The 25,992-nt window shown below is 35.6% G+C and overlaps 1 protein-coding gene across 2 annotated transcripts in view; it reads right to left on the bottom strand.

Annotated features, from left to right (window-relative positions):
• Positions 1-25,992, bottom strand: part of oys (lysophospholipid acyltransferase 6) — a 105,000-nt gene that overhangs the window by 13,558 nt on the left and 65,450 nt on the right. For both annotated transcript variants that reach the window (XM_089105598.1, XM_089105599.1), the window contains exons 4-8: positions 25,082-25,251; positions 19,571-19,682; positions 16,631-16,766; positions 11,571-11,718; positions 2,082-2,287 (exon numbers count right to left, since the gene is read on the bottom strand). In XM_089105598.1, coding sequence (XP_088961724.1) covers positions 2,082-2,287; positions 11,571-11,718; positions 16,631-16,766; positions 19,571-19,682; positions 25,082-25,251 — 772 coding nt within the window. The remainder of the gene's footprint in view (positions 1-2,081; positions 2,288-11,570; positions 11,719-16,630; positions 16,767-19,570; positions 19,683-25,081; positions 25,252-25,992) is intronic.

The following is a 25,992-nucleotide window of genomic DNA, read 5'->3' as shown; positions in this document are numbered from 1 at the left end:
TTGCCCGTTGATTTTGTCATTTCTGCTGTTCATTTTTTTATTTATCAGTGTAAAACAATTTAGATTTAGTAGACATGAACAATAAATCCTTATCAATATCTTCTTCTTCTTTGATATCCATTCCTTTCAAATAATAAATAACAAAAAGCAAGTTTTTTTTAAACTGAAAGTAACGAGTGACATTAAAACTTAAAAATAACGAAAATTATTCCGTATATGAAAGGGGCTGTCCCCTCCTCTACGTCCCGCTCTTTACGCTAAAGTTTTACTTTTTCGCACATCTCTACTTTTTAAAACAATAAAAAACTTTAGCGTAAAGAGCGGAGCGTTGACGAGGGGACAGCCCCTTTCATATACGGAATAATTTCTATTCGTTTTAAGTTTTAATGCCGCTCCTTACTTTCAGCTAAAAAAACTTTGCCTTTTTTATTTAATTTCTGAACGTTTTTCAATTAATGCTGGTTTTGATTTTGGCTCACCATACAAGAATAATTAAAACGAAATTTCCATATTAATTTTACATTTTTTTTTAGCTAAATGGCTTTCTCGAAAGTTGATTAATTTTATTTATGAACCTTTTTATTAGTAATAAATATACGTAACTTCCGAAATAACTTACGTAACGAACTTCTATATTCGTATTTTTTATTACGTATATTAGGGGGGTTTACCCCCTAGTCAATACCTCGCTCTTTGCGCTAAAGTTCAATTTTTTTCCAATTCTTTAAGAATCATCCCTTAATCACAAGGGCCGACAATTAGAATAAATAGCTCTTATGAAAGCACCAAAAAAACTTTAACGCAAATTGCGAGGTATTGACTGGGGGACGAACTCAATCATATACGTAATAGTTTATGTTCGTTTTAAGTTTTGATGTTGAAAAGTTTTCAGTTGAAAACTTGTTTTTTTTATTTAATTTCTGATCGTTTTTTTTAAATAATGCTGGGAAATCCGGCACTCCCTTCACTGCAATGTCCCTTTCCCCCATCAAAACTTCCTCCATGGAAATATCCTCCCACGTAACCCCCGACTCCCCCCACTACCAGAAAAAATCCCCCCTGAAAACTTCTGTATTCTTCCCAGCAACCAATACTATATGTAAACATTGGCCAAAGTTCATAGCTTGCAGCCCTTCCCCCGGGGCTTCTGGGGGATTAAGTCATTCTCAAAGACATAGTTATTATATTTTTTGACCATGCTGAACAAAATGGCTATCTCAAAATTTTGATCGGGTGACTTTGGGAAAAAATTGAGCGTGGGAGTAGGACCCCTGGGTCGATACGATCACCCCTGGGATAAAAAAAAACAAAAAAAAAAAAAAAAAAAAATAATAAACACGCATCCGTGATCTTTCTTCTGGCAAAAAATACAAAATTCCACATTTTCAGAGATCTGAGCTTGAAACCTCTAGAGCAGGGTTCTCTCATACGCTGAATCTGATGGTGTGATCTTCATTAAGGTTCTATGACTTTTAGGGGATGTTTCCCTCTTTTTTCGAAAATAAGGCAAATTTTCTTGCGTAACTTTTGATGGGTAAGACTAAACTTGATAAAACTTATATATTTGAAATCAGCTTAAAAATATGATTCTTTTGATGCATCCGTTTTGTAGAGTTTCGGATACTATTGAGCCGGGTCGCTCCTTACTTACAGTTCGTTACCACGAACTGTTTATGAAAAACATGAATTGTTTAAATCAAACTTCCAATTTAATGTAATTAGTTAAGTTTTATTATTATTTCTGTCGTCTTAGATTTTATTTCTTTAATCATCATAAATTCACTTTGTTTTACGTCTGACATAGCATATAAGCCAATTTTTGCTTGTGCCAAGTTTTATACTCGTTTTTTTCAGTTCACATTAAGTAAATCATTTCAGCACGGCTGGTGAGTTATATGACAGACAATCTTGAAAGAACAACACCTATCACAAAACTGCTACAACATCTATTTGGTGTGAACAAATACACTTGTGAACACCACTCTTCATTACTCTTCACTTCATTACTCTTCATTACTCTTCAATATTCATTACTCTTCACTTAATCAAAGCAATTTTCGAAATAAAGAGAAAAAGAATACCTCAATATCCAATATTTTGACGTTCGATATAAGATCCCACTTCGTATTTCCGTTTTCATCCCAGCCATTGAATCCGAGCCCAGAAGCATTGCAAATGGCGTCAGCGAGGAGCCAAGCGTGGTAGTACTTTGATCGCGCCAGTGTCGTGACAATTATGATATAGAACATACGATGGTAAAACGTGGTGCTAACAAAGAATTCTTCATCTAAAAAAAAAAAAAACAAATTAAATTCGTTTTTTCTTCTAATGAGAAACAGGTTAGGCATAGAGTGATAAAGCAAAACGCAGATAAGTTCAATCAATTTGGTTCACACAATCTGAGACACAAACAGCATAGCTTGAAACACTGGATTCCGTAGGAAGCCTTTATTTGACTATGACACATGGAATTGCACCACGAAAACACCAAAACAAAAGCTTTTGGGCAAAACCACAGATATATGAACAACGAAAATTACAAGACTTGTAACATAAACTACAAGAGTATTGAAAGCCTAAGAATGAACTGTTACACCAAATTGAATTGTTCAGCACTTTTCGATAATAATTTTGATTGCGTATATATAATTAATTATGTAGTGCTGAAAAGGAACAATTAAATATGTTTTGTAAAAGAATCCCTGAGGACAAACTACTTTATTGTGTAAATTCGTAACCATTAATTATAAGTAACTATATATTCTTAATATTAGTTAAAACAATTATTGGTTCGAGCTGCTAGTTTTATTTGTCATACCATAAAAAAAAAACTTAGTTCAACACTCCACCATCCCCCAAACTTGCCCTGGAAGTTTCAACTTAATAAACTTAGCCGTTTCTTAGATATTGCAGATAAGCCCTTTGATAACCTTGGATGCACGTATTGTTTTTTGACTTAGTTAAACATCCCCAAGAACATTCCCCAACAGTTCCAAATTATTATCCTTAGCTGTTCCTAGTGTGCTGCACAGACATTCTTTTGACAATCTGAATACACAAACTGTATTCTGATTTACTTTTACACCCCCATTAACATTTCCTGAAGCTTGCAACTTAGTATCCTTTATTAGTACTGAGATATTGCACCTACGCGCTATTTTTACAACCTGGATGCCCTTAAACTCTTTTATTTTAGTTCAATAGTTAGTAGTTGTAGTAGCAGCAGTGACAACAGCCGTAACAGTAGCAGTCACTGTCACAGACACAATCCCATTAGCAGTAGTAGCAGTCGCAAGTAGCCATGATCGCAAGAAGTCACCGTGGTAAGTAGTCACCGGTCACAGTCGCAGTCAAAAGTAGTAGCAGTTGTAAGTAGTCGCAGTCACAAGTAGTTACAGTCGTTAGTTGTCGCAGGCACAAGTATTCTCAGTCACAGTCACAAGTTGTCGCAGTCGTAGTCACAGTAACAAGTAGTCGCGGTCACAGTTGCAGCAGTAGTATTAGCATGCACACAGTGTCTTTTGGTTAGTTTCAACATCAGTCTCAACCTGCACTATAAGTTTCAACTAAAAACTCTAAACTGTTCCAAGATATTGATGGTAAACCCTTTTGACAATTTGTATGCATATAGTCTGTTTTGATTTAGTTCAACATCACCTCAACATTCCCAGGAAGTTGCACTCTTATAACCTTAGTCGTAGTTGTAGTAGAGGTAGTATGAGTATGCACACAATAGCTTTTATAGCTGCACACAACATCCCCCTCAACATTTGCTGTAAGTTTCAACTTTGCACTCTAAGCCGTTCCTGAGATATTGCTGATAGGTACTTTTGACAACCTGCATGCACAAAATGTATTTTGATTTGGTTCAACATCCCCCCAAACATTCCCTGAAAGTTTCACCTTAAGACCCTTTGCCTTAGTAACAGAAGAAGCAGCAGCTGTACTAGTACTAGTGTGTGTTTTGAATTATGAACATAATGTGTTTTCATTTATTTCAACATCTCTTCAGCATTCCCTTGAGGTTTCATCATAATACCCTTAGCCTTAGAGCTAGTAGTAGCAGTAGTGGCAGCAGCAGAAGTAGATGCATTAGTATTAGCAGCAGAAGTAGTTGTTAGCACATAGTGCCTGTAGGTCAGTTCAACATCCCCCTCAATAAGCCCTGAAAGTTCTACTTAATACCCTAAGCCTAAGGTTCCCTATCCTGTGCCCGCGAGCACCATGGCGCCCGTGGAACGAAACGTATGTGCCCGCCACTATTCAACCGAGACAGGATTTTTCTATAGACATTAATTAAAAATGTGCATTGTTTTTATTTATTTGTTAGAGTTATAATTTTGTTTTTTGAGTGCTTAGGTTTATTAAACACTTTCGTATTTTTGCGACATTGTATGTTTGAGGTGTTCCTTTGCTGATAGTTCTTGTCGCAACATGTCTATCAACGATCCAGACTGTACTCCTCACTAGCCCCCACGCTAGCGTGGAGGCGCGTTGTTCTCATGATTGCTGCCCGATCGGGTCGCGACAGTAGCTAGGAAACATCGTCGTCAACTAACGAAACACGAACTAGGAGTTTTGATATTGCTTCTGAAAATTTTTAACGGGCTAAAAGCGAAGTGGGCAAGATCGGATTTAAATCTTTGGCGTTCCTAGGCCCAAGTGTTTTGGCACTCCTAGGCCCAAGCATTTTTTTTTCGGGGAGACACAGAGATTTACGGAGAAATCCCAAAAAATTCGAGGATACTGGAAGCTCTGAGCAGAAGGCAACTGATGAGTGATGAGCCAAAAGTAATACAAGAGAGGGATGATGCCGAGCTCTCAGCTGCCATTCTTGGGAGACATCTGACAATTTATAAGCGGCTACAGAATTCCAATGGTGTTTTAAAATCACTTTTCCGTGAACAGGCAGCGTATCAGCAAAGTACATCTGGCACTTGGACGATAAATCACATCAGTCCAGTTTTTGTTAAGAAAAAAAATTACTCAGTGTTTTTTTTTTGCACCCCTCGGCATTGTGCGCCCCTAGGCCCGGGCCTGGTGGGCCTGTGCGTCAATTCTGGCCTAGAGGTGGGTATTCTATAATATTAATAAGCGATAATCTTTTATGATTGAGTAGATAGTTATAGTCCTTGTTATAATTCATATATGCATATAATGTAGATCGGACGTATCAGCTACTATTCATCTTTAGGCCGAAAATGAGTGGACCGAGTAAAAGATCGCGAACCTATAATTTTAACACTGAATGGGAGGAGTCATATTGTTTCGTTAATTTAAAAAATAAATGCGATTGTTTTTTACCGTGCAGAAAAAACATAATGTTGAACATTACTTTCAGACAATTTACACTACTTTTGATGTGAATTATCCAATTTGAAGCAAGAAATAAAAAAAAATATGTCAACAAAGATCAAGTCTAACTGAAAAATGAGGCATTTTCACTAGACATATTGAAAAACCTGAAACGGCCACCATTGCTTCTTCCAAAATCTCTTACATGCTCGCAAAAAAGAAGACACCTTTCATTGACGGTAGGTAGTTTAAAGAACTATTTTTACTGATGCCGATTCTTTGTTTGATGGATCTTTTAGGAACCGTAAGATTGTCTCAGCAATAAAAGACTTAACCCCGTCACCAGAAGAGTACCCGCAATTTCAACAGATATACAAACTCAGTTGAAGACTGACTTGGAAATTTGTGACTGGTTCTAGTTACAATTTGACGAGCCCAACACATGTATCAGACACCACAGAGTTAGCAGTTATGGTGAGCATGGTATTTAGTAACTTCACGGTAAAAGAGGATATGTTGAAATAGTACTTATGAGATGACCACAGTATAAAGATATAGCAGTAAGTTTACCGCAGATAATTTCTGGTTCTTCATTCTCGGTGCGAACAAACAGATCCTCCCACTTATTCTTGTATTAGCGCATACAAACAGCTCCTCTCATTTGATCTGCCATGAGCGGTCCAATTACCCTGAAACACGTATTTTGGCAGAAACTTTCTCAAAATGCCTTTGAAACAAACTATAGACTTCGAAACCTATTTTTAATTCCTAAACACATCTAATAATAACATTGCACTACTTAATACCGATTTTCATATATGTATTGGAATAAATTAATTTAAAATTAGTTTCTTCAAAATTTAGTGTTCAAACGTTGAAGCCAAGTTTCGCGTTCAAGAGAAATCTGACTCGTCTACCTGTGAAAAGATCTAATTTCGCTTATGTTTCTACGTTCTCTGGAGCACTCGCACCTCGGTTCGGGTTTTTATAATGGGTGAGATAGGGAAAGATCATACTGCCTATAATTTATATACTGTGGAGAGGACAGACAAGGGATGAGGATATTTATAATATATTCAGAACTCATGCAAAGTCAATAAATATGTCTTTGCACAAGCTGTCTGCGATAACCACCAGTAATGATAGATAAAAACAAAGGATTTATGTGCCTCTGCAAGAAGGACGAAGCATTTTCAAACTTTATGTCTTACCACTGTATTATCCACCAAGAGGCTATGTGATGTAAAACATTGGCATTTGAACGCGTTACGAAAGTAGTTATAAAAAATTCTTTTTCTGTTAGAAGACAATGAAGATGAAGACAGTAATCTTATTCTGCATACTGAAAATACGTTGGTTCAGTAAAGCAAAGGTTACAAGATTTGTGAGTTTGATTGAAGAAATAATAAACATTTTTAAATGATAAAGTTATGATGAACAAGCTGAATCTAACTTGCTGATTGATTTGAGATGTCTCACAGATATCATGGAAAAAATGAATTCTTTAAATTTAGAGTTTAGGGGAAAGACAAAAACGTAGCTGAAATGATAATCTCTATAAAGTCATCTAAAGCTAAATTGGATTGTTAATATCACATCTGCAGGTCAATTCTCTCGTGCATTTTCCACAAATGAAGAAAATGCTAGGTAACAATGAATTAAGCATCTTCAAGTGTAGAAAAAAACAATATGAAGAGATATTTTTGAAGTTTACAAATATCAAGCCAATTATTTTCTTCTGTATCAATACTTTTACTTGCCAAATAAATGTTGGCTATTAGAAATGGCCGCATATATTGCAGATTTTGTTCAAAGTAAGAAAGAAGAACTAGAGTTAGAAACGTTGGGCCTTAAGAACGATATTTTCCTGAAAACCTTAATACCATAGAACTTTTGGAATATCGTGGACACAAAAGAGCCCATTTTTGATAAAAGTAGCATATAATATTCAATCATTTCTTTGTTCGACATATTTATGCAAATTTTTAAAAACATGAACTTAATAAAATCCAGATATAGATCTTGGCTCATAGTTGAGCATCTTTATGGTTTTTTGCTAACAGGATTATCATCATTCTCTCCTAATTATGAGGCACTGGTCAATGATATACAATGCCAAAGATCACGTTGACACGCTTTTGTTTACGTTTTGTAAATACATTTCTCTGAGTGCATATATTTTGAATAATAATTTTATTATTTGAAACATTTTGGTTTATCTTATACTAATGAATGATGAGTATAAGGAAATAAATTATAGGAATGTGAATTTACGGAAGGGGTTTGTCGTTTAATAATAAGTGGTGCCCGTCAAACTACCGATATTATAAAATGTGCTCTAGAGTATAAAAGGTTGGGAACCCCAGCCCTAAGCTGTTTCTGAGGTTCCTGATAGGCCTTTTTGACAACCTGCCTATAAAGTGAGTTTTGATCTAGTTCAACATTCTCCTCAATATTCTCTGAAATTTTAACTCTTACCACCTTAATCTTAGGTGTATCATATAATGCCTTTTGTTAGTTCAACATCTCCTCAATATTTCCTGAAAGTTTCAGCTTAGTATTCTCAGCCGTTCCTGAGATATCGCTGATACACCCTTTTGAAAACCTGCATGCACATGGTCTGCTTTGATTTAGTTCAACGTCCCCTCAACATTCCGTAAAAGTTTCATCTTAGTACCCTTAACCTTAGTAACAGTAGTAGCAGCAGCAGTAGTGTTATTAGTGGTATTAGCAGTATGCACATAGTCCCTTTTGATTAGTTCACATCCACCTCAACACGCCCTGAAAGTTTCAACATAATTTTCTAATCTTCTCCTCAGAAATAGCTGATACGCTCTTTTGACAACCTACATCCACAGAGTGTGTTTTAATTTAGTTTAACATCCCACTCAACACTAACTGAAAGTTTTACATTAATACTCTTAGCCTTAGTAGTAGAAGCAGCAATAGCCCCTTAATATGTCCTTAAAGTTCCATCCTTATAATCTTAGCCTTAAGAGTAGCAGTAGCAATAGTACGATCAGTGGTGATAGTAGAGGTAGTAGCAGCAGTATTAGTAGCAGTAGTACTAGTATTAGCTGTAGTATAGGCACAGTGCCTTTTGGTTGGTTCAACATTCCCCTCAAACTATCCAGAAAGTTTAAACCTAATGCTCTGAGCTATTCCTGAGATATTGCTAATCCAACCTTTTTACAGACTGCACACATATAGTGGGTTTTGATTTAGTTCAGCCTCCCCCTCAACATTGCCTATAAATTTCACCCTTAGGATCTTAGTAGTAGTAGTGGTAGTATGCACATAGTGTACTTAAATTGATTCCTGTTTAGTGACACAGGATCAAAGACGCCCCGCTTTCCTAATAATAAGTCCTACAAGTAAACAATGGATAAATTGCATAGCCTATAGTCCTTGCCACAAGGGCAGCTGTGGGGAGTCACGTCATTCTCAGAGGCATGGTTATTTGACCTTTCAACTATGCTAAACAAAATGGCTATATCAGTATTTTGTTCAGATGTCTTTGGGGGGAAGGCCGCAAGAGCCTTGTAGGGGGATGGGGGGCATATTGCCATCCAGTCATTTTTAACTCTTAAATGGGCACTAAATTTCAGTTCCCAATCGAATGGGCTACATCCGAAGTTTATACGACGATCCTTTCCATACGAAGTGGCTAGGTGAAAAGCTAAATATAAATAAATAAATAATACATGGAGACCACTTCACTCTTTACTTAGGTAGCGCTATTTTGCTGCCTATAAAACGTTCAGAATATATCCAGGGACTTGTGTATTCAGGGACTAAGGCTACGGCCAGAGTCGCAAGTTCGGGACTTTCTAGGCTATTTGACGTTAAAAAAGGAGTGAAGCAGGGCAGCGCCATGTCCCCGAGACTGTTCGGTTTGTTTTGAATGATATGGTGGAGTTTCTGGAAAAAAAGTGGGCTCCAAAGGTGTGTCTTGAAAAAATACATTTTTCGGTGTTATTATTTGCGAATGACACTGCATTGGTAGCGAAGTTGGCAAGGGAGCTACATATATTACTTGATTTAATTGAGGAATATTTACAAATGAAAATTGAAAATATATTTGTATTTCGAGGACAACAAATAGAAGTAGTTGAAAAAAAAAGTATCTTGGTTTTATTTTCCAAAGTAATGGTGGATGGAGCTCCCGCATTAAAGAAGCGTTTAATAGGGGAAGAGCTGCAGCACTTTGACTTTTCCGGAATAAAATTAGTGGATTAAAGAATTTGTCTTTGCATAAGCGGTTTTTTTTTTATCTAAGATATTGCCAATTCTCCATTACGGAGAATAGATTTGGTGACATGAGAACGCTGCCCCGTTAGAAAGCGTTCAGTTATGTTATTTTAAGAGATTGTACGTGCTGGACAGAATGACCTATACTCAGTTTCTTAAAGTAGACCTTGGACAGTGGTTTCTTGAAAGCTATAGAATGGTCCAAATTATAAAATTTTGACTAAGTGTTGTACAGCTACCCAGTAATAGGCTACTGAAGGCTGCATATGATGAGTTACTTCAGTTACGAAGGAAAAGATCTTGGCCTTTTAAAGTCAAGGAGGTACTGGATAAAACAGGTTTTTCTTTCGCTTGGAATAATAGCCTTGGACCAACTAGTCAACAGCTATAGTTGGACAAGGAAAGCAAGCGGGTTCTGGAGGACCAGACGATACAGATGATACTAGGTCATCTGCAGAGATTAATATTCCACTGGTAGTTTCGGCCCGATCGATGTTTTCTTTGCTTCACAGGGGGATCAGAAGTTGGAACCATCTTGATCAAAATACAAAAAATTTAGGTGATATTTCTTCGTTTAAGATTGTAATTAAAGGGATGCTTTTTAGTAAGTATGAATTTTAGGTTTTTTTTTTTTTTTTTTTTTTTTTTTTTTAATAATGATATTGGTAAATTTGTATGGCTCCTGGGGGTGATGATTATGAATATGATAGCAAATTTAATGAAAATGTTAAGGTTTAAGGTTTGTGGTGCTGTTTGGGGACTGTGATATAGATAGTTTATTATTATTTTTTTCGTTTTCTTTATTATTTTGTTTTGTTAGTGTATTTTTGCCACCCCCTTGGACAAGTTTTTACTTCTTGGGGTGGCCGTTAAACTTATGTTAAATTGTTTGTTTGCTTAGAATAAATCTCTCTCTCTCTCTACAGAAATGGGGTGAGGAGATAGAGAAATCGGAAACTTTAAAATATTACGAACAGGTTAAGATAATATATGGGCAGAAATTCTATTTCAAGTTAAATTTACCGGCTAGATACCGTACCTATTGGATGCAGATACGATCTAATTGCCATCCAATTCGTTCGAGATTGAAGGTTTATGACAGGAGGAAGTGTCCAAGACGGCATGTTTGCTTGCCCTCTTTGCCAAGAAGAGGAGAAAAATTGGGAGCATTATCTGAGTCATTGTCGAGGTCTTTTGGGGGGGGGGGTAAGGGAAAAATTATTTGGGAATGATGAATTGCTGCTTCCTGATAGCTTGAAGAGTACGTTGCCACAGTTTATTTGTATAGTGGGAAGATATCTTGATCAGTTCTTTGCAAAAAGCAGAGAGTAGTTATTATTTCTTCTTTATTATTGTGACAAGTGTTGTAATTAGTTAATATTGTATGTTGTTTGTGTACATGGCCATATTTTGGCTTGGAATACACGTTATCTTATCTGATAAGCACGCGGCAAGCAAGCATATCCTTGGCGTCTAAAGAAAAGAATCGCAACTATTACTGAAGGTGGCTGGGAAGTGAAACACCAAATAAAAGGCTTGGCATAACTGAAAAATCTGGAAAGATGAGCAAAACAAGAAATGTAACTATATAGAAGAAATTTGATTTTCATTCAAGCCGTGCTGACGAAATTCATCAAGAAACCTTCAGGCATAAATTTAGTTTTTATCGATTTTTAATATTTTATAATAAGTAATTTACTCGTGAGGTAATAATGGGCTTAAGAATGAAAAGCCCCACCACGTGGTAGCGTACGCTTGATAACTGGTAGATTTCTTGAAAAAAATTTCGTATTTTAGTCAAATGATTGTCTCACATTTTTTGCCCTAACTTTGGCCAAAGTTGCTTCTCTGCTTATGCAACTGAGAAAAAAACGATAGATTATTTAGGCACCATCTTGCAATTCAGTTATTTAAAACGTCAGATAATCCCAGTCGTCATTGATAGGATGAAACTGACGTGGCAAATCTGTTCTTGAAAAGAGCTTTAAAGATGAAAAACGAGACAAAATGAAGGAAGACAATACCTTTGAATCTTCCAACTGAAAACATCGGACAAATGCATATGAAAATTAGAGCATGTATCAAACTGACAACTACTTTGGTGATGACAGCTTTGGTTGGAGATGGGTCTTGTACAGGTATGGCAGAACATGGAGAGTCTTCCAGGATATCCTTAAACAGAAATAATACATTAATTACAAACCCACAAATGGTTGAATAAAAGTGTCAAAAGAAAAAACACAAAAAGGTAGATATAATCTAATTTAATTCTTTTAAACACATTGTGAGTAATTCGTTACTTTTATTTGGTTTTATGATGACTTAATCTTACGCGAATGTTCTTTAAAGCAAAATCAGGCTCTCTTTTGGACCCTTTCTCTCTCTTTCCAGGCAATTGTGTTTCAGCAATGTGTGCCCTTTACGAGTTATATATTTAGGGTTTCTTAAGGTTCTTTCTGTAAACTAGTATAGCATTAGCATTTTTTCTCCTCTTTTTACTATTTTAACAAATTTGCCTCTTCTGCCTTGAAATCAAATTTTGGAATACCTATGTAGATGGAGACTTTCTGTCAAAACTGAGCTGTTCTAAGTGCCTTACCGTCGATTTCCCAATCTTTTACTTGTTACATTTTAGATCTAACATGTGTTAATTTAGAATATAGCTATTCTTTTAAAAACTTTGATGCCAAATTTTAAATATATTTGGTTTTATTTCAATAGATAATGGTTCAAGGCACAATTGGAGACAAGCCCCCCTCCTACGCCATTGTCAACTACACCAGCTGCAAAGCCGATTGTAACTCCAAGTGTTACCCCTGTGGCGAAAGTGGCACCAGTTGCACTACCCAAGCCGCTGAGGCTAGAATCAGCCCCGATGAATGAAGCTTTCCCCAGCTCCAAATGAATTTTAACTAAGGCCAGGATTTTTTTTTCGAGGGGGGGGGGTTACTCAACGATTTTTTTCGGGGGGGGGGAGGGGTAGGTGGGTTTACACAAAAAAAACTAAAAAAAACGCATACAAAGTTTGTTTATATCAATTTTTGTTACGTTTTTACGAGTCAAACAAATATTTTTTTTTTGGGGGGGGGGGGTTCAAACCCCCTAACCCCTCCCCCTGGCTACAGCCTTGCTTTTAACTCAGCCGAATACATTTGCTTTCGTTCCTTTCTTGACATGTAAGGATGTCCCATAAGCAGCTATACGATTATAATATAGCTTCTGCGTTCATATAGTTCTTTTAGATATTTTACGTTTACTAATTCAAATATTGATACACATAAAACACACGAGGGTGCTATAACGGAGTAAATAGAAGGAAAAAAAGAAGGAAAAAAAGAAGATAAAAATAAAACATGCACAAAACTATACAAATAAAAATGAAACTAGTAACTAATAATTACTTTGGAAATTATACGAGACTGACCTAGTCTTTCCAAGAATATTTCATGGCTACTCTCATATGCTGTGAACAGTTCAACCAGACAGTAAGTGGCGACTAGATGTCTGTTTCTGGAGCATAAAGGGGATTCTAGGAGAGATGTCGAATATCCGAAATACACACACCAGATGCTCTTTTAATCAGTGCGCGTAAATATGCTCCGAAGAGGGAGCAGAGCAGGAGAATGGATATAAGCGAATGAGTCATAGAATCTGGCTGGCAAACGCCTGTAGTACTGCACTTTGTAACAAATGAGAAGTACAAAGCTTTTCATAAAGATATGAAAGCACGAGGTAGTGCTAGATTATACACTAGTACCAACTAGAAGTCCAAGATGTTTAATACTTGCAGAAGGGGATACACCTAGGCTTCCCAGTTATTTTCTTTCTATTATAGCTTGAGATCCGCCAAGAACAAGAATTTTGCTCTTAAATGTGCTGAAAGACACGCCAATTTTTCATATTCGTGACTAAAAACAGAAAATTTTTCTTAACTTGATGAACCTGTTCAACTAAGCTCTAAACAGTCTAATTAGATATTTACAAGATTTATCTACATTTGTTTCATTTTTACTTTCGCTTTTTTGGCTTTTGACAGTGCAGGATGGCTGTATTGTTTAAAATTTGATACGATTTAGTTGAATACTGTTTCTTTTCTCTTTTCATCGCTAACAGCGAACATAGACTTATAAAAATGACCAAATAACAGAAAACTTGGAAGTCAATCCTTTTTCTAAAGAAAATTCTTTGTTTTTTAAATAAGCCCTATTTTAGGATAATATATATCTTTTTTATTAAATACCATTACAAAAAAGTAAAAAGAGTGATTTGTAGGTGTTGACAACGAAAGCAAAATTGTTCTGCGGTCCAAAATCTATAAACGCTTTACTTTGTGCGATTTAATTGCACATGGTGGGTTTTAACTTCGAAATAATCGTGTTAACTTATTGCATTTCTACTGTTGGTAATATTTAAATACTGACTATCTTGAACACATCGGAGCGACATCATTTCCTAAGCTTAAAATTTGGATTTTTGTGATTCTGTGATTGCGTAACTATTCTTTTCCTGGTGACCATAGAGACCATTCGAATTAGAAAATAGAAAAAAGATAATATCTTGATTGTTAAACCATGGGAATGATTTTTAGAACTAAAAAGATAATCGGCGACACGGTTATCTGCGGTATTTTTTTCCCGGTCGATTCAAATCTAACATGCATTCATGATTACTCCATACAAGCTTCAAAAAAAGAAGCCTCGTTGAATTTGAAGCCTTTACTTTGAAGTCTTTTTAGAATATGGGCTATGCATACTTCATATGAAAATGACCACATAACATTAGGAATAGTTCAAGCAAGGATTTTACGAATTTCACCCCAGATGTGGGCTTAAAAAAAAAAAAAAAAAAAAAAAAAAAAAAAAAAAAAAAAAAAAAAAAAAAACAGATCTTCTTCAAGTGGGAGGACGTAAATAGTGAATCTTTCAAGCTAAGGCGGCTTTATTCTGCAATTCGTTCTTAGTAGTAGCATTAGTACTATTTTACAACTGCGATACCTTAAACAAAGAATCGTGTATGCAAGTGTATTCAAGAATATATGATGCACAAAAACCCCATTTGCAAGTATTGCCAGCCAGGCAATTGAATTAAAATCAAGTTGCCATCAATTCATAGCTAATTGGAGAAAAAGCCAAGACAGTTGATAGTCTTTTTGAGAGGTACAACTGGTATTAGCCCTTTTCAGGAATGTATAAAAGTGATGTCATTTTCTCTTGTTGATAGATAGTCTATCATCCCTCCATCCATCTTGGAGAAGAACTAAAGTAGATAATCATGGAACTTTAGGAATGATCGAAGTATCGCGGTTAACTCATGACAGACAATGTTGACTGGGCTTGTATGCACAAGGGGGCGGGGGGACTGAATTTGCTTGGACTCACTGGCGAACAAGTAACCTAAGCCTATTAGGCTCGCCTGCTTAGAGTCTCAGGCAGACTACCATGTTTTAGGATCGACACATGACCAACAAGTCCCCTGAACTTGCAGGCGAACGGGGAGATCTATAATTTTCCAAGAGTTTTGGTAAACGGCATGGGCAAACGGCGGGAGTAGCTATGACTCTCAAATTGGACAATTCTTTTAAAATAATAGAACTGATTTCGTTCAATGAAATCTCACCTCTCCATTATGCCTTGGCTTCAAATAGAAAACAAAGAAAAAAAGAGAAAAAAGACAGTTGCTAAGCACCAAAGATAAACAGAAGCAGTCCCATTAGCAGATATTGGTCTAGCATCTGTCGGATGGGATACTAAGAGGATTGTGCTCGTTAATTATTTTAGAAAGTTATATAATATATACCATACAACTATAATCCAAACAATAAATACTTATAATATATATATAATATACATATAATAGCATAATACTATTCAAAATATTTGACCAAAAAGTCTTATTTAAGGTTCTTAGCTGCTTAAATTTCAAGAAGGAAATGTTACAAATTTCAGTAATTATGGTCTAAAGTCTCCCTTAGCTCTTTGTCTACAATGCGAAGGCGTGGAACATGCAAGTTCTTAAACTACTGAACACAACACGGAAGAGACATTAAGCTTAGAAATTAAGCATCGACTGGGTCGATTCGTCAGAGGTTTTAAAAACTAAGCACATCTAAACGAAAAGACAAGAATCGTATTATAAAGTAAGCTCAAATACCGTAATTGAAAATAAAAAAAAAATGTTCAGCAGTCCCATTAGTGGACATTGGTGTAGCACCTGTCGGATGGGATACTAAGAGGATTGTCCTCGTTAATTATATTAGAAAGTTATATAATATAGTTATATAATATATCGCATACAATAAAGTTACATAATATATAGCATACAACTATAATTCAAACAATACTTTACGTCTAAGTCCCTGGCTCCTTGAATGAAGCGACTAGAGATTCTGCCCTGATTACAGACAGCAAGCCACATAACCTCATCAAAACAAGACACACTGCAATAATATAATACGTCTGAAGGGCGTGGGCCCTAAGTCCCATTTCCACATTCTTCTACGCACATGCAGGTCCTGTACCCAATTTGAATCTTTCTTCTCTTCAGCTATTGACACAGAGCCCATAAAGCTTATCAATCAATGAAACAATGAGAAAACTATTTTTTCAACATAGTACTAGAATTATTAATGAAGAACTTCCAACCTCTTGATACGTGAATAATTCCCTTTATTTGAGCTGACTGCTAAAATGCTCTGCGTTTCCTACTGGTTCAAAACCCCTTTTTAAGTCCTTAATATTCATTTCCAAGGGAAAAATGTCTCTGAAGATATTTATGTTTTGGTCATGATTTTTTTTTGTGTGTGTTTATGCAAACTGTTCTTTTAATTTTTAGCTTATAAAGATTAGGAAAGCAAAAAAAAGGAAGCAATAACGGGAAAGTGAGTGAGTGAGAAAAACAGGAGATGGAGAGAAAGAGAGTGAGGGGGAGAGAGGTGAGAGAAAAGAGAAAAGGGGAGAAAGAGAGAGAGAGAGAGAATATAGAGAAAAGAGAGGGAAAGGAAGAGGGAGAGAAGAAAAAGTATGAGAAAAATAGTATAGATGTTAAAATTTATGTGCTTTCAAACACTGATTAAAAGTTCCAGTACCTCAGATTTAATATGTTTTCTATAATTGGTCCCATAAATGTAATCGATATAGTCCTTATAAAGCACAGTTGGTCCAGTCATACAGGCTTGAAAATGAAGAATATAACTAAAGTATTCGAGCATTGACGGGATTTTCCTAGAAAAGACATAAATATGAGAAATAATAACATCTATGCAAGACATGACCTCGAATGTATTCATTTAGCAAGAATTTGAGCTAAAATCCCCAAGATTAGTGTAGAATAGTATAAGATTCATTTCAAAAAAATTATTACCATAAGACACAATCTGAAGTCCCCCCCCTCCAAGTACTCAGGGAAAGTTTAAACTCTATTTCCAAAACCATTCCTAAGATATTACAGATAAGCTTTATGATAACCAGGCAACACATAGTGTCTTTTGGTTTAGCTCGCTACTTAACCGTGAATACATTCTAAGCCCAAGAGTAGTTCATACTGTTAAACATTTAGGTTGGACAGAGACAAAACACATTTAAACTCTCCCCCAATACAAAATTTGAACTCCACCACCCCTCCCCTTTCTTCTCCTGCACTGTCTGAAAATTCAACCTCATTCCCCAAAGCCGTTCCTGGGGTGTTGCAGATATAATATTTTGATAGCCTCCATGCACAAAGTGCCTTTTGATTTAGCTGTGTCCTCTTCCCCAAGACATTTCTCGACTCTCACTTGCACACCCCCCCTCCCTGCAGCACTCTTAAAGTTTCAACTTGATAACCGAGACCATTCCTGATATATTGCAGATAAACTGGTGATTTTGATTTTATTTTTCCAGAATTATTTAGTAAAAATATGGAAGAGAAACAAGAATTGTCATTGAAGTCCCTACACTAAGAGGTATTTTCATGTTTTATATAACTCCAGCATTAAATGATTTCTAAGAAATTTGTTCTCTAAACTTGGAGAGGTTCCTCTTACTTCCCAAAGAAAAATGGAATCAGTAATGTCCCACAGCACAATTAACACATTATTCTTTCCCTTGGTGTCCCAGTGGTCATATTTTTGAACCATAGCAATTCTACTACCCTTCGTAATAGATAATCCCTAGCCCTTAATTTCAAATTAAATAAATAAAAACAAGTTTTTTAACTGAAAATAAGGAGCGACATTAAAACTTAAAACGAACAAAAATTGTTCCGTATATGAAAGGGGCTTTCACCTCCTCAATGCCCCGCTTTTTGAATTAATGCAGGTTTTGAATTTGGCTCACCGTACATGAATAATAAAAAAAAAATCTGCATATTAATTTTTCTTTTTATTAACTAATAATAACTTTATAATAACCTAAGTTTGATTTCACAAACAAATTATTGTTTATATCGGCCATTATTTAACAAAATTGGAACTTTAACGTAAAGAGCGAGGTATTGACGAGGGGGTGAACTCCCTTATATACGTAATATGAGGGGGTTCGTCCTCTCATCAATACCTCGTTCTTTACACTAAAGTTCGAATTTTGTTCTAATTCTTTAAGAATGACCCCTGAATCACAAAGGCCGCTTAATTAAAATAAACAGCTCTTTTGAAATTACTAAAAATACTTTAGCGTAAAGAGCGAGGCATTGAGGAGGGGACGAACCCCCTCATATACGTAATAATTTCTGTTCGTTTTAAGTTCTAATGTTGCTCCTTACTTTCAGTTGAAAAAACTTGTTTTTTTTATTTAATATCTTCTTGTTTTTAAATAATACTGGAAAATCCAGCGGCTCCTTCATGGAAATCCTCTTACCCATGACAAATTTCTCCATGGACAAATCTTCCCATGTAGCCCCTCCTCCCGACCCCCCCACCAGAAAAAAATCCCCCTGAAAACGTCTGTATACTTTCCAATAACCAAGACTATATGTAAACAATGGGCAAAGTTCGTAGCTTGCAGCCCTTCCTCCACGGGACTGTGGGGGATTGAGTCATCCTCAGATATAGTTATTAGATTTTTCGACTATGCTGAACAAAATTGCTATATCAAAATTTTGATCCGCTGACTGGGATAAATGACCGTGGGAGGGGGGCTAGTTGCCCTCCAATTTTTTTGGGTCCCTTAAAAAGGGAAACAGAACTTTTAATTTCTGTTCGAATGAGCCCTCTCGCGACATTCTACGACCGGCTGTGTCGATACGATCACCACTAGAAGAACAATAAAATAAACACGCATCCCTGATCTTTCTTCTGGCACAAAATACAAAATTCCACATTTGTGCAAATAAGAGTCTGACACCACTACATTAGGGTTCTCTGATACGCTGAATCTGATACTGTGATTTCCATTAGGATTATATTACCTTTAGGGGGTGTTTCCCCCCCTTTCTTCGAAAGCGAGGCAAATTTTCTCAGGCTCGTAACTTTTGACGGGTAAGACTAAACTTGATGAAACTTGTATATTTAAAATCAACATAAATATCCGATTCTATTGATGTATCTATTGGTATCAAAATTTCGTTTTTTAGAGTTTCGGTTACTATTGAACTGGGTTGCTCCTTACTTACAGTTCGTTACCCCGAACTGTTTGATCCAATCAAGAAACAAAAACCTTTTACCTTACAATGAGGTTTACTTTCTTGTTTTGGCTATTCAAACGAGAATGGATTTCATCGGTTGACGTATCCATGACTCATTATTTGCTATTCAGCAATAAACCACGCCTGGATGAAAACTAGCAAGTGAACGCCAGACTCATCAAGCGGTATAAAACCAACAAACCCTTAGGGTTAATAAACCAAAGGAAAAAAATTCACTATAAAGAAAATATCCTTACCTCCACCGACTATATGTCTAATAGATCGGTATGACACTATTCTTTAAGCTTTGATTTTGCAAAACTTTTCAATAAAACTTTTTCATATTTTCTAGAGCAAGGTTTTCTACTTTCTTTCTCCAAAGCAAGGATTTTGGACTTAGCTAGCATAAATTTAAACATATAGTTACCTGACAGCTTGCAGTTTTTGAAGGGGGGTTAATTTATCTTGATCTTTTTCGGAGCCGTCTTTCCAAGCAAAAGCGATACTTGTAACTTTTTGCACAGCCACCATCACTGGAGCTAAAATATAAATACAGGTCAAAGTTTCATGTTGAAATATAAAATACGTTTTGAAACATGAATTTAAAACTTTCTCAAAGGAAATAAAATAAAATGAAAAAATTTTAGATTACAAAGAGTTGGATATTTGTCCTAACGTACGAAGTGAAAGGTTAAAAAACAAACAAAAAAAACGTTAAGTACTTGTCAACTACACCGTTTATGTCCACATGATACCTTTTATTTCTTAAAGAAAAAAAGGAGGGGTTTTTTCTATGTTATCATAATAATAGTCTCATGTCAAAATATTCACTACCATTCCATATTTACTCGCAACCCCGCTAAGTCAAATTTGTTACAGCTTACAGTTACACTGACCCCGAACCCCAACATAAACATCTCAAATGCTAAAAAATATGCAACTGATAACGATGAACTGGAGTCCCTTATGGTTCCTCATCTCTTAATAACACCTCAAAAGAACAAAATAAGGATTGCAAAGTTCTTTTACCTATGGATGGATGTTGACCTTAGGTTAAAGTTTCCAGTTTTTCAAATTTTCAGACATAAAATTCTATTCCTAAAGACATTTCTGCAACTTAATTGATTCAAGAGTTCTAAAAAATTCGAGAATTAATTAAACATTCACTAAAGGCATATTAACTATACCACGCGACCTATGTTTCAAAAGAAAATGTTTTAACGGGCTTCAAAATTTTCTGATCACTTCACACTTAGTGAAATGATAAAACATAATGGCTTCATTTCTTCAATGACGACACCATGATTCAAAAACCCAAGTTCTCAAATTGGAAAAGTTCCATTATGAGTATCTGCAAGGACCCCACAGCCTTTTCATCATATGCCATACCTTGAAATAACAACAAAAAGCGCAAAGTAATATTTTTCACAACAGTGAAACAGAATAAACCTACGAATATCATGATTGTACACTCAAAATCTTGATTGAAACACAGAACCATCTACCAAACCCTAAAAAATCCAAACAACCTATATCGAAGCATATTACTGTGAGTCCAACGTTTATTATTACGGAGCCAATGCCAGACTAGAAGAAATGTTTAGGGCAACGATTAAGCATTTTACATTATAAGGTGTTTGTTTCCGAAGCCACTAAGACAGTTGAACATTTACTTTTCAAACGGAAGGAATCTTTTTTTTTTTTTTTTTTCTTTTTTTTTTCAAATAACTTTGTGAATCTGTGGTTTTCCAGCTTTATGTTTAACCAAATTCAATTTGAGATTAAAAAAAATTGTAAATGGGATATAAAAATAATCTTTGGTTCACAGAGCAAGACATACCTCACAATGAGGGCTTAGCTCTGCTGAACTGAAAAAGTCATAAATATTAACGCCCTTACTGGACTTCGCTAGTTGCTTACAAATGTGAAGGAAATCTTCCTTTTTAAGATACTTTAATCTATTTCTACAGCATTGCATTAACATGACAGTGGTCAACAAACCTCGAATCAAACGCAAGTTTTGAACTAACTACTTAAACATATAGCTACAATTTCAAGCCTTACTTTATTTAGCCCTTTAATACTTGGACGAGCTATTTTTAAACGCCTGTTTTATCTACTTTATTACACTCTCTATATTGAGTTTCAGATCAGTCAAATTACCTTTCAATACGTAACAAAAATTAAACATTTTAGTGCCCTTTCAAGTGACCAAAAAGTTTGAAGGGCAACTAGCCCTCTCCCCGTGCTCCTTTTCTTCCCAAAGACATCCGATTGAAATTTCGAGATAGTCATTTGGTTCAGCATAATTGAAAGATCAGGTCCAATAAATATATCCCTGAGGATGACATTCCCCCCCCCCCCCATACCCCCAAGGGAAAGGGCAGTGACTTTTACAATTTGTCCACTGTTTACATGTGGTATTTGTTATTGGGAAACATACAGGCATTTTTCACGGGGGAGTTTTCTGCGGGGGGGGGGGACTTCCAGTGGGAGATTTTTCAGTGGGGAGGAAATTTTCTGGTAGAAGTTTTCCTGGATTCATAAACGGAATTCCTTTTATTTGTCTTTCTTTCTGTTTGGACGCGCAATTTTACATATGGAGAGAATTTTATGAGGAATTGCCCGGGGGAAATATTTTGGAGGGGAGGGGGAGGGTCCACGGGGGGAGAAGAATATTTCGGGGGAAGAAACATGTAACACCGTGTATCTTAGCCAGATTGCGTGCTACTTAAAACAGCTGAAGAAGCGGCTGTCCCGCTTTGCTGTTTTAAGCCTAAGACTAGAAGTTCAATATGGAAACCTGACTCAGGTTTATAGACTGTAAAAATCACGTAAAATTATGGCTTAGGCCTAGAATTTGGATAGCACTCCTAAAGGGCCACCAGCTCGACATTAAGCGAAAAACGAAGTTGGAAATTAAGCGTTATCTTCGAAGAGATCTTCTACTGCCGATGGGATATGTAATACCTCTTGGATTAAATATTATAACAAGATGTTTTATATTATGAATTATCCTGTTCACTCTCAGTTTGCTGGTCTTTGTTCTTATGTATTAACTTTGAGGATCTCGCAAAGCCACGTGTCCCTCGTTTCTATTGACCGTGCTATTCGCTGTGTTAAGAATTTAACATCAAAATCGTGTAATAGGTAGTTTTCTTTTTTGTGTTACTTCACTATCTATACATATTCTAAAGTGGGTTACAAATAAATTATTGTTGTTGTTTTGGACACCTAAATTAATCTATAATAAAATTGGTTTCTTGACTGTAAGTTTTTCTGATGAAAGTGAAGAGCGTAGTTGAAACTTAAAACCAAAAAAAAATGTTTTTTTTTGCACAAATATATCTTTAAGCTGGTAAAAATTAACTGACTCATGATATTTCCCTATAAGTGTAAAATTCTGTATTACTAGAACCTTACTGAAAACACAAGACCTGACACACACAAAAAAAGGTCCTCAGAAAACAGTCCTCAACTGGATGCAGATGTAAAAAAAGAAAAGTCAAGTAAGCTCAATTTTCAGTAAGGCACTAGTTTTAGAGAATTCTACAGATATATGGAAATAGCACAAGAAGTTTAATTGTATCAGTTTTTCAAGTTGCATAAAACATGAAACAACTATTTTTGCTCGTTTTAAGTTTAAACTTCACTTTTTAATTCCATCGGAAAGACTCTGTTTGCATCTTGAATTATTTTATGCTCGTTTTCAGGTTTTAAAAACCTACACAATAAATCTCATCAAAACAAATTTGTCTAACTAAGGCGAAGAAACTAAAGAAGTTAGCACAAGTTAACAAAAGCTAAGTGTGTTATATTATACTGTATGTGAACGTGCAGTTTTGTCAATTGAAAGATATCAGTTTATCAAGTTGGGGTCTCAGATCCCTCTGTTAATGATTTTAGACCATGAAAAATCGATTGCCTATCTCAGAGTTTCTATCCTCAATCATGTTGACCCACTTTGGGCAAAACTTATGTTTGGTGACATAAAGTGACACAAAAAAAGACTTTGCTGAGACAAGATCTCTTTTGTTACTGAAAAAGGGCATTAGATATGAAAACGTTTTTTTTTCAAATGAGGCCTCTTCCAAAATCCTACGACCAAGGGTTCAGTACGATCACCCCTAGGAAAAAAAAATTGTAAAAAATGAGACATCACTGTTTTCCCATGCGAAAAGTGAATTTTCTTTGTTGTTCAAGACGGGGAACTGTAGTTTCCCTATGAAAGCTTTGACTTAGTTTTTATTTCAATCCGAAACCATTTTCGAGGAGTATCAGGATCTTTTTCAAGATTTCCAATAAAACTTGAACCATAAATAAATTTTAAGTTAAAATAAGCTTCTACTATTAGGATTAGCTGAAATAACAGTTACTATCATTATTAAATAGAGATTCTTCCTCAGTTTACAGTCTATTCAAAACGCTACTTAAACTTAGAGATACTGGGGTGCGACGTATTACCCCCCCCTCCAAACAAAAAAAAACTTGGAAAATTCTGCCCAAATGTAAAATTGAGCAGTAAAAGAGAAATTGAGACAAATAAAAAGAATGAAGAGAAGAAGTAAACATTCTATCTATGTCCCAGAATACATGCAGAATCAAACAGTTCGTAGCAACGAACCGTGAGTAAGAAGCCATTTGGGCCAATAGTAACTCCTCTCTAAAAAAGAATTTTAATAAAAATTAATACATCAAAAGAATTGGTTTTTTATGATGATTCCAAACATATAAAGTCCATAAAGTTTAATGTCAAACATGAAACGCTACGAGCCTGAAAAAATTTGCCTGATTTTCTAAGAATCTGGAAACACCTCAAAATGGCAGGTGATATTAATGAAAATAATATAAATATATTCAGCATATTAGAGAACGCAACTGAAGAGATTTCAAGATCCTATCTACAAAATGTGGAAATTTGCATTTTTTTTTCCCAGAAGAAAAATTAAGGATGCGTGTTTATTTGTTTTTTCTATTTGTTTCCCAGAGGAGATCGTACCGAACCGATGATCCTACAAGATCAGGAGAGGGCTCATTCAAGTGGGTAAAACAGTGGTGCGAAGCTTTTTCAGTCTTAATTTATTTTATTGGGGCAAATGGGCCGACCGAAATATATGACATAAATTCAATGAAGGAAGATCAGCCTTAGTATGTAAAGAACAAAATATGAAGCAATTTTAATAGCAATGTCTCCCGAAACAGTCGGTAAAAACAAGGAGCCTGTCGGAGAACCACATTACCCCCCCCCCCCCCTCCCAAACATTTTTGCTAGTGACACTTCTGGGTGGTATTAGATCAAGTCCACGGGAAGTAAATACTCTCACTTCTTAGTCCCGGTCTGTTATCTCTATGTACTTCCATCAGAGAGCAACTCTTCTACAATTACCACTAATTTAATATTTTCAAATTATTTTCTTTAACCTTTACCTTCCCCAGCTATGATAATTCATCCCCCAAAAATACTGGGTTAATGTAGGCCATGGTTTGCAGTCCGCTCTTTACTAGGTTGCAGCGATAGTAGCAATCATTAGTTATATCAAAACCTCTTACTTATTTTAATAGTACCCCCTCACCCCCAATCGTTAGTTAGTCAAGAATACCCTTATACATTAATGTACATCTGAAGCATTTTTATTGGGATTTTCTATATCTGCTCTTACATTTAGGATATACTTCATCAAATAAGTTTGCGCCAAAATATTTATTAAATGAGAATAATCAGAAAATAAGTAAATGTAACAAAAACTAAAACACTCTGTTTGCTTTTTTTAATATTATTTTTATTATTTTACTTCAGATTGTATGTTAGACAGCAGATAACTTGTACACAAAATATTTCCTCTGATATGCTTAATTTATCGCAAATTAATTAAAATTCATTCTAATTGCTTCAATTTTTCAATACTTTAATCCAGGAAGTTTCAAAGAATAAACTTACCAGAAACATCTAGGGAGAAACCAGTTTGAGACATCAACTGTCGACGAATATGAACACATCCCATATAGACAAGCGACAACGGTAAGATAATTTGTGGCACATGTTTTGCAGGAAAAAATACAGTGATGAAGTAACTCACACCAGTCAAAAACATCACCAGATATGCATGTCTTGTAAAGGAAACTAAATTAGTCACAAAAGTCAATTCTGATAACACATCTCTTAAGTATTTTTATTGCGTAGCTTCAGTTCTTTCATCCTAGTTTAACTCTTCCCGACAACCCCTCTACGGACCTGATCGAGAAAACCCCGATTCTATGGAAGCACTTTATAATTTTTTTTCTAAATTGCAATATCCTAAGTAACGGTTTAGCCGGGGTTTAGCACCTATGTTGGATATTCACAGGAAAAAAGCGGTAACTGCTATCTATACTAAAAGCAATGTTGTACACTAACAGGGTAAGTACTTTTTGCTTTACCGACAGAGGCTGTCTAAAGCTCAGTATCTTGATAACCGTAAGAGATATACCAAGTGCATCTCTGTATCTGCAATGTCTTTTATCTCAATAGATTTCCTAAACAATTTCACTTTTACCAGTTTAGTAGACTGAGAAATATATTTGTCTTGGTCCTTTGTAAAACGGGCATTTACCAGGTTAATTTAAAAAACTTTTTCCCCAAAATAAGTTTTCCAAAGAAAAAGATCTCCATTAAACCAAAAATGAGCAAAAACTAAATCAAATAATCTACCAAGTGTGAAACTACCACAAATCAGCATTGATAAATGAATGAAACCCAAAACGAACAGAAATTACAATAAATAACCGAGTTAACTCAAAACGAACGAAAATTAACACTAATAAGGCTCAAAACCCCCATGGCTTCCCAAGGCCAGAACATAATTTGCACTT

Source organism: Artemia sp. Qi Xiang Cuo, chromosome 19, assembly GCF_049724085.1.
Source record: "Artemia sp. Qi Xiang Cuo chromosome 19, ASM4972408v1, whole genome shotgun sequence".
In the NCBI taxonomy this organism is placed as follows: domain Eukaryota; kingdom Metazoa; phylum Arthropoda; class Branchiopoda; order Anostraca; family Artemiidae; genus Artemia; species Artemia sp. Qi Xiang Cuo.
This window is presented reverse-complemented; position numbering and strand designations above follow the sequence as displayed.